The sequence below is a fragment of the Podarcis raffonei genome, chromosome 8 (assembly GCF_027172205.1).
Source record: "Podarcis raffonei isolate rPodRaf1 chromosome 8, rPodRaf1.pri, whole genome shotgun sequence".
Lineage (NCBI taxonomy): Eukaryota > Metazoa > Chordata > Lepidosauria > Squamata > Lacertidae > Podarcis > Podarcis raffonei.
In genome coordinates, this window is record NC_070609.1 from 32,137,438 (window position 1) to 32,151,259 (window position 13,822).

At 45.9% G+C, this 13,822-nt stretch overlaps 1 protein-coding gene across 10 annotated transcripts in view; it reads right to left on the bottom strand.

The window, feature by feature from the left end:
- Positions 1-13,822, bottom strand: part of ADGRB2 (adhesion G protein-coupled receptor B2) — a 162,374-nt gene that overhangs the window by 42,476 nt on the left and 106,076 nt on the right. For all 10 annotated transcript variants that reach the window (XM_053398961.1, XM_053398962.1, XM_053398966.1 and 7 more), the window contains 5 exons: positions 13,641-13,749; positions 12,909-13,055; positions 11,851-11,926; positions 11,642-11,744; positions 10,661-10,704 (listed from right to left, as the gene is read on the bottom strand). In XM_053398961.1, coding sequence (XP_053254936.1) covers positions 10,661-10,704; positions 11,642-11,744; positions 11,851-11,926; positions 12,909-13,055; positions 13,641-13,749 — 479 coding nt within the window. The remainder of the gene's footprint in view (positions 1-10,660; positions 10,705-11,641; positions 11,745-11,850; positions 11,927-12,908; positions 13,056-13,640; positions 13,750-13,822) is intronic.

Genomic DNA, 13,822 nt, shown 5'->3' on the forward strand with positions numbered 1-13,822 from the left:
CCACACAGCTCTCTATGTAGTTTTAAAACAACTGGAAGGGGAAGTATTCAGGCACCCAGCTGTTTCAGAGCAAACTGGTAGGCTCTACAGATATGTGTGCATGTAGCACACTAAAATCAGAACGGAATAATTTTCAGTTGCTTTCCTTAACCCTCTTCACTTCCTTCCTGTCTCTTTCGTGGAAGTGCTTTCTCTGAGCCTCTTCCTCTTTCCTCTGGAGATTCAGCTGTGCTTTGCCCTGTGCATGCTTTGTCTCCTACCTCTCCCTTGTGCTCACAAGCAACGTTCGAGACTGAAGCCCAGGAGCAAAGAGCAGGCCCACAGCACCCTGAAAGCCCAGAGCAGGCCTAGAGGGGCACATAGACTATGTGGGGTAAGGCTGCAGGCCACATCTGGCTTGAGACTTTCCCCAGCCCTTGGCATTATTAGGTGCCCAAAAATAGCCCCTCAAAAATGACTGACATTTAGTTTGGTACACCGTCGGCTCAAATCTCTCTGACATTGTCATCTCCTATTCATGTTTCCATTTCAAGCTTCACATATTGCAGCATCCTTTGTCAAGGTAGTGCCCCCCAGAAGTTTTAAGATGAAACCCCCATCATCCCCAGTCAGTGCACCTGCCTAAAAAAAGGATAGTCTCTGTGGCCCTGATGTCACTCCAGCTGACTGGGGTAGTCTTGGGAGAAGCATTGGAGAGGGTGATGGCTCAATGATGAAGTGCATGTATTCTATGAATGGAAGCCCTGCCATGTTCAGCACTCAGCACCTCTAGCCAAAAAGGGCTCTCAGGTAATAGGGCTGAGAATAGCCTCCTTCTACCCAAGGCCTTGGAGAACTGCTGCCAGCCAGAGGAGATAGTATAAAACTATGGAGATGGAAAGTGGCATCATTCCAGAACAGACTATTTGTCCAGTATTGCCTATTATGGTGGTTTTCCCAGTAGTGAGGTATGGAAGTGAGAGCTGGAACATAAAGAAGGATGATTGCCGAAGAATTGATGCTTTTGAATTATGGTTCTGGAGGAGACTCTTTAGAGTTCCATGGACTGCAAGAAGATCAAACCTATCCATTCTTAAGGAAATCAGCCCTGAGTGCTCAATGGAAGGACAGATCGTGAAGCTGAGGCTCCAATACTTTGGCCACCTCATGAGAAGAGAAGACTCCCTGGAAAAGACCCTGATGTTGGGAAAGATGGAGGGCACAAGGAGAAGGGGACGACAGAGGACGAGATGGTTGGATAGTGTTCTCGAAGCTACCAGCATGAGTTTGACCAAACTGCGGGAGGCAGTGGAAGACAGAAGTGCCTGGCATGCTCTGGTCCATGGGGTCACGCAGAGTCAGACACGACTAAATGACTAAACAACAACAACAACAGCCTATTATCGCTGGAAGTAGCTCTCCAGGATCCTAGGCAGAGAAGAGTCTTTCACATCACCTCCTACATCTTCCTTCCAACTGGAGATCCCAGTGGTTGAATCTGGCATGCAATGCAAGTTGTCTTTGGCAAACAATGCATGTGCTCTCCCACTAAGCTACATTCTCTCTCCCAAACTAGAAGCAGCAGTGGTCTGAATCAGTATAATAGAACTTAACGTGTTCAGTGGAAAACAGAGGCATTGACTCCTTTCATTCACAGTGCCAAGACTTTGATCTTGTTTACCTACTCCACACCTGTTGGGGAAGCAGTGGATATTGCTGGCTGAGTAGATTGTAAATTCTATGGAGGTTTCAGCATCCTCAATAACCACAGACTGCTGAGGCTGGGACCTCCAATTTCTTTATTCGGCTAAAAGGGAAGCATTCTTTCTCTGAGCTGGAAGAAGCACTGCAGCAGAAATGCAATTTTGTTTACTTGTAAACTGCACTGAAAGGATTTGCATCCTGAGAGGCAGGATGTAATTAATTGTAATAAATAAACACATGGCTATGATGTACGGCAGAGATAGTGGCAACTGCTCTTTCTGATCTCAGATGTGCAGATACATCAGAAGAGCTTCTGCTTCACCAGCACATTTAGCATCTGCTGGCACAGAAAACTCCCCTCTCTGGTCACACATTTCTAAATGGTTAAGAAGAACTGAGAAGAGGCCATTTTTTAAGGGTCAAGCACAGAAGGAAGATGCTCTATCTATGCTGTATCCATCAATAAGCCTAAAGGATAAGACAGGAGATATTCTGGATGGGCCGGAAGATGGAGCCAGGTCAAGAGGAGAAGAAGGGGTTAAAAATCAGACACGATAGGTTTTGTAGGATTGCCAAACTTTAGAACTTCAGTTTGTGTTAAGATGAAAGCAGGAGATAAATCACAGAATGTAGCTGCACATGGTTTCAAGCTGTGGGACTCCTTGGACTTTTACTAGAGTTTCTCAATGAGAAGATCAGCCATGTTGGCCAAGCATCTCCCAAAAAAAAAAAAAAACCAGCTTGCAGGTATGCAAGAGAATTATTGGTACTTTCTGGGCCATTCTGTTCTAGTCCATGTGAATAAACTATATGACCCAACAGGCCCACGACATAAATCAAGGGTGGACCCTGGAACAATATCCGAGATTCCTCTGCAATATACAGGTATGTGCCTATACTCTACATTTAACCAGGTATGGAGGGGTTGCTTGGCAGTCAAGTCAATATGTTTAGGCAGAATGACTCACAACCCTGGAAGTAAAACAAGGAGCTGCTACTATCAAGATTCTGTTACGTACAACTGGTGCACTGTGTAGAATCTAGAAAGGATGCAGCCCATCAGAACATAGGAAGAGTCTTGCTCCTAGATCAAGCCAAGGGCAGCATTCTGCTCTCACAGTGGTGAACCACATGCCTTATGCGGGAAGCCCACATAAGGGTGAGTGCAGTTGTGCTCTTCCCACTTCAAATTCTCAACAACTGGTATTCAGAGGCACATGGCCTCTGACAGTGGTGGCAGGACATAGCCATCACAGGCTGTAGCCCACACCCAGAAGGATTGTCATCTGTATTAGACTAGGAAAAATGAGTACGGGAAAAGAGGTGAGGGGTTTGCAAGCAATAGCAGCAGGGATGCAGTAGGGAGTAGGAGAAGATGCTGTTGCAACACTTGCACCCATCACTCAGCCAAAATGTTTAGCCAGCTGCTATGAGTGAGAAGCTTAGAGGATCAGGAGACAGGAGTGGCACTCAAGAGATGTGGTTCTGCTATGATGTTAGCATCCATCTGTCTTGGGAGACAATGGAGGGGTTCTCCTGGGGGGGGATTGAGGTCAAACTGTTGGATGGTTGTAGCGCCTGCTGTGGCAGTAGAGACCAATGTGGGAGAGACGTGCTTTCTTGCAGCTGGGGCAGATGAAGGAGTCCAGTTCTGCTGCTGCAGATGCAGCACGGCGTTTCTTCTCTCTGCACTCCTCCCAGTGGTAATTCCTCCTCTAGTCACTGCTGTGGATACACAACTTGTCTGCCTGTTTCTGCAGTCATCTGTGAGGGATTACCACATGGCAGGATTGGTGTTGCCAGCTTCCATGTCACCTTTATAATGCAGAGTTGGAGGAGACAAAGAGCTGCTGAATGCCAACTGCTGGGAGGTTACAGGGGGGGTTGGCTATTGCATTCGAACCCTGCTTGGAGGCTTTCAGAAGCAGCTGATTGGCCATAGTTAAAAGTAGGGTGCTAGACTAGATAGACCAGGGGTCAGCAAGGTTTATCTTGCCTGGGCCGGATCATTCCCATGGAGATCCCTCCATGGGCCAGATCGCGTGCACGCATGATTTCCGGCATCTGCGCAGACACAATTTCCAGCGCCGCGGAAGCAAGTCCCCGCACCGTGTTGTGTCGGTTTAGCGCAGCATGCGAGCGGGCAACTCGGTTCGGGGTCAGCTTGTGGGCCAGTCAAATGACCTCCGTGGGCTGCTTCCAGCCCATGGGCCTTAGGTTGCTGACCCCTGAGATAGACCTTTTGTCTAATCAGGCAGGCAACCCTAGAGATGTCCTGGCACACTCTTTGCTTTAAGGGACCTTCAAGCTCCATAATTATTCGATAGCTAAGCAATACAGCAGCACTGGCAGATACCGGTAGATGGACAAGCCGCCAAAGAATGGGAACAGAACACTTGAATTCCCAAGGTTTTACTGGAGTCATTTATCAAATGCAAAAATGAGACAGTAACACTGAATTATAAAAGCTAACTTACGCTGCAGGATACTGAGTGTGAGAGAGAGAGGGGGGGGGGAGATTGCTACCTCACTTTTCTTCCACTGTTTCCCCGGTGGTCACCCATTCAAGTGCTGACCAGAAGCAGATAGCTTCAACAAGGTGGTGGCTTCATGTGCCTTCAGACCATACCACTGGAAGAAGGCTGGACTCTCAAGTCTTCCTACAGATCAGGCTACTATAAGTTTTTCACAAAGCACTTCACACTTATGCCGTGCCTAGAAAGCATGGATCTGAGCAGTGTTCTGCTTGACCCACACTTTCTAGGCACAGGTCAGAGTGGTTTTCCCCCCGCCCTGCTCCTTTCCAAGGGAAAACCCACTCTTTAGTGATAGATCAGAACAAATGGCACTCCAGAAAACCCCCAATTGCAATTTGCTCCAATTGAACACTAAAGAACAGTTTTCCTTGGTGGAATTGGGTGGGGGGCAAGCAGTAGGACAAGACGAAGTGTGCATAAGCCCCAAGTCTCTTGTTCCCTAGGCACTGCTTGGGTTGAAGGGAAGTGGTTTGCTATATCAGTTGAAACACAAATATTAACACTTGTTTGGAAAGGAAACAAAATGCCGAGAGGAGATGACTGTCTTATAGAGCCATGTGACTTCTACCCAATGGGGTCTCACAGCTTGGTATATAATAACTAATTTCCTACAAATGTAAACATCTGTGCATCACCCAACATATTAAACCTTACTTCCTTGCAGTTCAAATTCACATTAAAGCATGCAAACGAAGCAACACATGAAGGCATCTGCTTCAGCTGGATATGAGTTCCAGTGATTAACAAGTTCGCAGGAGTTATCACCAAATAACTCTCCATGTTGAATGTCCATTCACTGTTCATTAACTAACCTCATGAGGTGTGGAAATCTCTCTTCTCACCTAAGTTCTTTGATGTGAAGGGAGACCCCACTTCAAAGGAAGGGCGCAATCTTAGTCGCTTTGCATTGCAAGCATCATAGGTAGAGATCAAAGAATTTTTAAAGGGTTATCTGCTGCAGGAACAAATCCATCATTTGTGGAAGATAACTTTGGTGGCAGAAGAATGTCTAATGGATTTCTTTGAAACTTGCAATCAAACTGACAGAGTTTCACTTAGAGAAATTAAGAAGGCTCAAATCCACAGGAGAAACAAATATGAGAGCTCTTTTGGCCAGAAGAAGAAAGAAACATAAAACCCACTGAATAGCTTGGATCCAAACCTTATTAGTGCACGGATAGCAGACAATGAGGAGTCCCACCTAAATTACTCTGAACTACTCTAGGAAAAGCATGAGGCCATTATGCAAATAGATACAGACATGATTGCTTCCAACTAAATCATACTCTATGCATTGAACTCATGACAAACTCATGACTTAAGCCTACTTATATCAATGGGTCTACTCTGAGTATGACTTAGTTGGATATAACCCATATGAAATAAAAAAGATAAGTGATACAGGGATACAACAATGCTTGTCCTTTTCCATTGTTGCCAGTAAGCAAGGTAAGGGTCAGGATGGTGAGTAAAAGAGCTCAAATAAGAAAACAGATCTCCTTAATAAAAGCTGTAAGCCTTATTTTTTGTGTTACACAGCTGCTCACTGACTAGATTCCACAATTCATCTAAGGAAGAGGCAGGTGAGATGTAACAACATGGTTACATCTTACCCCAACTCCTTTCCTCTTGGGCTGGTTATGTCAGTTTGAAAAGTGCTAGTCCTGTGGAAAGAAGAGGTTCTTCTCATGAGTCCCCATTTTTTCCCTCTTACTCGGATTAAAATATGATCCAAATGAGAATTTCCATCTTACCACCACCAACATCCAGTTGCCCATTGGAAAGCTATGATTCACAAAGCCTTTAATGCTGTATCAATTTACCTGGTAGTAAATTCCACTGGATTTTCTGCTGAGTAGTCAGAAAAAATTGCTATGTAAGAGTGCTGGAAGGGGAAGAGAGGGCAAAATCTCCCTCTTCTTCTTTTGCAGTGGGAATGCTACCCTAGACCTGTACTTTTTAATGGAAGAGTGAGGAGGGAGTTTTGGGGATGTGATTAGGTGGGATGTACAGAGTCAGAGCGGGTGGGAGAGCTAGCCAATTTGCACTGGCTCAGAAATGAACTGTGTTATTTCCCCCAATTACTATTGGGTTAGCTGTGTTCATTTCCAAGCCAATTCAAGCAGAGCTGGGGAGCTTCCCCATCACTAGGGAAAAGCTATCTCCTTATTTACTGTCCCATACAGTTTCTCTTTACAGCTAAAGCCAGGAATTAAAGTTATAAAACAAATGGGGGGAAGTGACCCAATGGACAAATGCTTGTTTCACATGCAAAGGATCCTAGGTTAAATCCCTGTTACTTCCACGTAAGGCTGGGGAAAATTTACTCAAAAAAAACCTGGAGAGCCACTCCCAGTTAGTGAAAGCAGTAATGAGCTATGTGGAATAACAGTTTGACTTGGCAGAAAGCTGTTCCCTATGTTCCTATTAATCAGTCCTTGATGGAGATTAGGGGAATAACTTGGTAAGGAGTCATAAGGAGCCACAGAACAAGAAAACGGAGGAGCAGCAGCAAAAGGGGCTTAAATTTTCAGTGGGTGGGAATGGGCACACAATTCTAAATGCTTTGCCTGCACTAGCTGCCTCACACATAGCTCTTGCTACTGGTTATTCGTGAATGTCTCCGAGAATTACATTTGCCTCACCCTACAATTCCAAGGTCTCCTCTAAATTCCATCGGCAACAGGAATGTCTAACATCTGGCCAGGGGCAGGCTCAGTCCCACCTCCCACCCACCCAAATGTTTCTGTCGTCCTAATTTTGTATACAGAAGTGGTGTGTGTGTGTGTGTGTGTGTGTGTGTGTGTGTGTGTGTGTGTGTATATATATATATATATATATATATATATATAATGAAGCAGACATAGCATTTAGTTCCTGCCTAGCTCAGTGCCCCATTTGGAAGGCAAAGTTCTCCCTCCGCAGACATCAGATTTAGCATTTCACAAGTGGGAAGAGGGTAAGAACCCCCCATCTCAGCTGAGTTGCTGTGTAGGTGCATTTGTGAATGCAAGAGTATGGGTGGCTGCACTCACTGCTGGTGAATGTGCCCCTTGGGTCAGAAACAGTTAGCTCGTCCAGGTCTAGAAGAACAGCTTCAACTACTGCATTAGCTTGTGGGTGTGCCTCTCTGTTGTTCTGAAGCCCAGCTGGAGGCTTAAGTGCAAACCAAGAGATGAGCACTGCAGCTACTCCTGTTACAAAGTGTTTCAGAGGGGAATCTGTCCTATTTTATCCTCTGCCACTGTCCTCCCTCCCGGCCAGCTGATAATGAATTACATCTGGCAAGCAGGAGGCATCCATCTCTAAGCACCCGCTAATCAATAGCTGTTATTAACAAAGTTAACCCACAGTGGGGAGTGCAGAGGGGAGGGGCAGTTGGCCTCGTTAAGGGAGCCTGTCACTCTTGGCACAGGCGAGGAAGCGAGAAGAGATATTGTCAGGTTCCTTTTTGATGTATAATAATGAAATGTGCAACTACAATGCTGTGCTGCAAATGAGGGACATTTCAGTACTGAAGGACTGGATAGCTCTCCTTGCCAGCTCCAGGTAGCACTGAGAGAAAGAAAGGAGAGGGATGAGGATCTCACAATCCCTGCTGCTTTGCTTAAGACCTACATTCTGCAATCTTGGGGGAGAGAAGCTTTATCAAAAACCAGTATCTGGGCATTGTGTCTTTGGAGAAGGGATATGGAATAGCTGCATCCTTAAGAGCCTGTGTGGGATAGTGGCTGGAGTGCTGGACAAGGACCCGGAAGACCAGGGTTCAAATCCATCCTCAGCCATGAAGCACACCAGATGACCTTGGGTCAGTCACAGTTTCTTAGTCTAACCCTCCTCACAGGATCATAGTGATAATAAAATGGGGAGAGGCAGTACTAAATACTCCACCTTGAGCTCATTGGAGGAAAGGAAGGATATAAATGTAAATCATCATCAAATACAATTGCAGAAAAACAGTGCTGAAAAAAGGAAAAGGAAAATCTTCTTTACACTGAAAAGTTCTTGAAGTAGGTTTGCATAACTGAGAGAGGGAGAGAGGTGTTGCAATGTAAGAATAGCTAACTAGGTGGTCCTCCTTTGCCCAAGCTATCCAAGTATCTACAAGTCAGCTGTGAAACAAGAAACCTGCTTTATTAATTTATTAAGATATACCAGGCAAGTCCAACTCCCAAGAGACTGTGATCTACTCCCACTATAAAAAAAACTGTCAGTGATCTACCCATTGGCTTTTTGGGGGGGGGGGGAGGAAGACCCAAAGTTGTTGAACAACAAGGTTGAATTAATCCTGAATTGGGCCTGGTCTGAAATGAGTTGAGGTAGTTTCAGATGGGTCCCAAGTAGGTTGAATCATTCTGAAGGGCTTTGTACTGATCCTGGACCTACTAGTAGAGTGGATCCCTTGCAGAAGGGCTATCATGCCTCCAGCTTTTAGGAACTCATGTGAAGAAACAACAAGAATAAGAAAGTTATGGCCATTTTACTTTTAATTTTTTCATTTCATTTTTTGAACAAAGCAAATTTTAAAGCGGCCAGCACAGAAAACCTGGATTTTACTGTCTGAAATTTGTAAGGATTAATCCCCTCTTGAGGGAATACCATGACTCCATGCACCTATGTGGAAAAAACCAGATATGTCATGCCCATTTTGGTTTTCCAGTGCAAGTTAATGGGAGGACCGAAGGTTTGCATTTCTGGATTTGGGGTTTGACTCAATTCAAAGCAAATCAGAGCCACAAATCAAAGTCTGAATTGAATTTGGGGGGGGGGTGCTGCTTGTGCAACCTTAAAGGTAAAGGTAAAGGTAAGGGACCCCTGGCCATTAGGTCCAGTTGTGACCGACTCTGGGGTTGTGACGCTCATCTCGCTTTATTGGCCGAGGGAGCCGGCGTACAGCTTCCGGGTCATGTGGCCAGCATGACTAAGCCGCTTCTGGCGAACCAGAGCAGCACACGGAAATGCCGTTTTACCTTCCTGCTGGAGCGGTACCTATTTATCTACTTGCACTTTGACGTGCTTTCGAACTGCTAGGTTGGCAGGAGCAGGGACCAAGCAATGGGAGCTCACCCCGTCGCGGGGATTCGAACCACCGACCTTCTGATTGGCAAGTCCTAGGCTCTGTGGTTGAACCCCCAGCGCCACCCGTGTCCCTTAGCCATCACTAACTCTTATAGTAGCAAACTCCTGATGTTCTTTTTTGGGTCCATTGTGGATCTTCCAACATTCAGCTTCACTGGCTCCTCCTAAGTTCTTGTATCATGAGAAAGGGAGAGGATCTCTCTGTCTACTTTCTCCTCACAGTGCATAATTTTATACACCTCTATTAAGTCCCACTATACTTGCCTTTCCCCCCTAAACTAAAAAGTGTAAATGAAGGTCACCCTGTGAAAACCACATATGAGCAGAAAATTGAGTCTGGCCAATCTCAACATAACCTTCAAGCTGATGGACTCAGCTAGGGAGTCTATTAGGCAGCAGGGCGGGTAGAATGCCAACAGAATTTCTAAACTATTCCGGGCCTCAAATTCTAGGAGCACACCTTCCTTCGTAGGCAAGACAGCCAGCCACTGGGTAATTTTGAAGAGCCAAGATACTTTTACAGATTGCTGTCATTCCACATCCACGGGCAGAGACAATATTGATGGCCCTCCATCCTAAAGTGATACTATTACAAAACATATCTGAGCAAACACAGATGCCGCAGCCAACCAGATCTCACTGATGCACAAAGATCCCATCCTGAATGTATTAAGTAAGAGGGGAGAAAGACAGAGACGAAAGGTCTTGCTTCTTGCAGTCTCGAGTTCATAACAATATTCTCACTCCCACCCTCTCAATTCAAACAGGCTCCCCATACATCCGTCCTTCTTTCTCCAAGGTCCAACTACTGTAATCCCTCCATAGGCAAAGAATGACTCTGACCCAACACTTCTAAGATGGCCTTTACAGATGTCAAACCTTCAGTACATAGACACAGAATAGCTACAATGGAAAGATTCAGTAGGATCCAGCTCATGGGGCTACCCTAACACAACATCTGCAACTCAGAAGTGCAATTAGCCACTCGTCTATTCCCCTGGATTTGAGTAGCAATGTAGTGCCTAGCCAGGGGTGAGTATTATCACAATGCTCTCCTGCCAGTTAGTATTCCTTCCTGCCACAGGGGGAGAATCTAGTGTGCAGGAGAGTGGGAATGGCAAAACAGAAATGGAAGAAATAGGATAACATTAACAGTGGGTTAAAAATGACTGTTTGCAAGGGATGACCCGTGTAGATGCATCTTGTAGCTGTCCCCACACAAACTTCATTCCTACGCACTAGAGACTTCCCTGCTACCCAAATCAGTCACCCTTCCCCTCTCTCAGTCATATGGGTGTGCCCACCATCTGCATGTGTGCTCTTACACAAACCCACACTATAGCAGGATGAAGTGTACTTACACTTTGGTGTACTCCCAAGTCACACACTGTGGATGTGAGGTACCCTGTGGACAAAGCAGAGAACGAGTGTGATCAGTTGGGTGTCAAGTGCCAGCATGGCTAAACTGGGTATTGTGAATACAATGAACATAATTTTCTGGTTTCGGTGGCTACTTATGAGGGGTTTGGTTTTGTCCTCAAAAGGGCAAAGCTCTGCCCAGATGTGCAATGTATTTCAGAAGGTTGCATTTCAGAAGGGCTTATTGTCAGCTGCCCTAAGAGCAGTGCTTGAAAGGCGGGATAGAAACAACCTTAATAATGAGAGATCTTCATCATCTGATTCAAAGGAGAATTCTTACTCCTTAATAAATACTTTTTTAAAAAAGAAGAAGAAGCTGCCATGCTGAGCAAAAATACATTGAGCCGTGGAATATTTTTCTTTTCTTTTTCAGAGAAGTCTTATTAAAGAGGATTTTCCCTTGACAAAAATATTTTCAGATTGCACTGGGAATAAATACCAGACTGTGTTGCTGTTTCTTTTTGTGCTCATTCCTCTGTTTATTAATAATTCTTTTTGTTCCACAAGTGTTGTTTTTCTCCCTGACCACCAACCCCCCAAAGACAAATGGGGGAGGGGAGCACGTCTCCCCTTACCTTGCCAGACATATATTGTTTTCATTAGGGAAATTCACTTTCCCTTGAAACCCAAGGCTGTTTTCTACTTGAAATTCTGTGATTGTGGGTATTTTGCACCAACTATGTTTGAGGGGAACACAAGTCACCTTCATTATCCAGCTTTTGTTGTATGCTGAAGATACACCTCTTCATGCTGTCTCTTGAAAGATATGTAGTTTAGGACACACTCTACTTGTGACTTAAATTTGTTTTAAAGTGTTTTAAATGTTGTATTTCACACTGATGTGATTTTCCCTTGGACCTCACAGTGAAGGGCGGGCAGTAATGGGTATGGGCACTACCGCAGGAGAACCTTATACCACTTACATTGATGATATGGGACAACTCCACCATGATCAAGGGCTCCATGGCCTTGGTTGGGGGCTTCACCGTCACCGTGAGAACTTTGGACATGACAGCCAGAGGACTTCTGTGGGTGGAAGAGAAACAGGTTGTTTGCAAGCAATCCTTTTGGCATTTGAGTGTGTGATGTCATGCACATACCCCTTCCACATGCCACCTCCACAGCCACTCACCTAGGAGGAGGCAGGATTAATCCCAATGTGCGATACAAGATGGCACCAATGACAAAATAAGATGATTCATCTGTTTCTGCAGAGAAATATGGGGGAGGGAGGAAAGAACAGTATTGATTTACAGTAGGTTGTGATTAGAGACAGTTCTAGACCAGCTCATACTAGTTGATGGGGGGAGCTCATTTGGGCTTGAACTGGAATGAGCTAGCTCTGGGCAAGGTAATTTGGTTTGGCACATGCTTGAATTAAGCTGGTTAAGGTTGGCCACATTTTATACTATGGTTCAGTTATGCTCCCATACTGGGAATATGGGAATATGACGAGGTCTGCAGGCTGTTACACCCCAACTCTCCTGAGATTCTCATTCTCCTCACACAGATGTACAGGAAAGGGAGTGCTGAAACGGCTGCTCACACTCCACCCCATTCCAAATCAGGCCATTGGTTCATCTGGCTCTGTAGTCTCCACACTGATTGGCAGCTTTGCAGGGTTTCAGGCAGGGAACATCCCCAGTTTTACCCTGGAATATTTTGCATGCAAATCACATGCTCTAAGCTACAGCCATTCCATTGTTACAACAAGGTCAGTATTATTTACACTGACAGGTAGTGGCTCTCTGGGGTATAATCCTGGAGCCTTTTCCTGCCCCACCTGGAGAGGTCATGCATTTAATCTGAGGCTTTTTGTGTACCAAGTGTGTGAGCTGTGCCCCTTTCTCTTCAGGAAGAATCCAGGCTCTCTTAGCTCTCTCTTCAAAGAATGTTTAAAATCCAGATATAGAATGAGAGATCTAAGAGGCTCCCAAATTCCAGGGTCACAGAACAGTACAGGGGCGTGGGAACATAGGAAGTTGCCTTATACCAAGCGAGACCATTGTTCCATCAAGCTCAGTATGGTCTACACTGGCTGCTAGGCTTTTACACAACTCTCCAGTGTTTTGGACAGGAGTCTCTCTCTCTCAGCCCTACCTGGAGGTACCAGGGGCTGAACCTGGGACCTAGATGCATTACCACTGAGCCGTAGCTCTTCCCCAACACACACGGACACAGGCCACATACCAGATGAGGAGAGGCTGAGCACTTCCTTGGGGATGAAGATCTTATCCTCAGAGTGGCGGGCCCAGTCTTTCATTCCACGCCGCCCCTTCATGGGGAAGTTGATGTCACTGGAGACAGCAGAAACTGGCTCTCTCTGGATGCTGATTACTGCCAAGGGTGGGAGAAAGAAAGTGGGGAGGGGAGGGTGTCACTACTGGGTATTGTGGGGGGGGGGACTCATTTTGCCCCTCTGCCAACACTCCAGACCTCTAGAACCTCAGTGGTGGAGGGACCAAGCCTAGTATGCTAATTGGGACAGTGGGGACAGTGGACTCAGAGCCCCCTTGACTGCAAGTGAATGCGAGTGGTATTCCCTATCATTTTTTTTAGTCTGTGAACACTACCTAAATAATTACAACGTTCCCCTTCCCATTGAAATGCCTGTAAACTAACGATGTAATCAATCACATTAGTTTTGGCCCCAGTTGATAGTGAGACAAGATGTGGGTTGTAGTAGAAGCTGAACTGTAGTGGAATGGAGGCAGAGCTGATTGCAATGAATGCAGGACTGGATGGAAGTTGCCACCTTCTCACCACCATACTCAAGAAGACCTAGCAACCGACCTCAGGGACCCTGGATTGGAGCAGACACAACCTCCAGGACTGTGGATTTGGTGTACAACCACCCTGCCCTGTTCCCTTCCCTACAACAAAGCAAGGAAGCCATCCCTCCATTCTCTTCCAGCCACTCACCCAAGTTGTCTGTGACGATGAGGGAACTCTGGAAGGCCTTGAGTGCGTCTCCGACCAGGTGGATGAAATCCTCCACCACCTTCATCAGGAGCACAGAGCCAGGCATGACCTGTGAGGCAGAAGGAGGTGTTAACACAGGCTGGGGGTCCCCACAGCCTAGCCCCGCACACAAGGCATGTCAG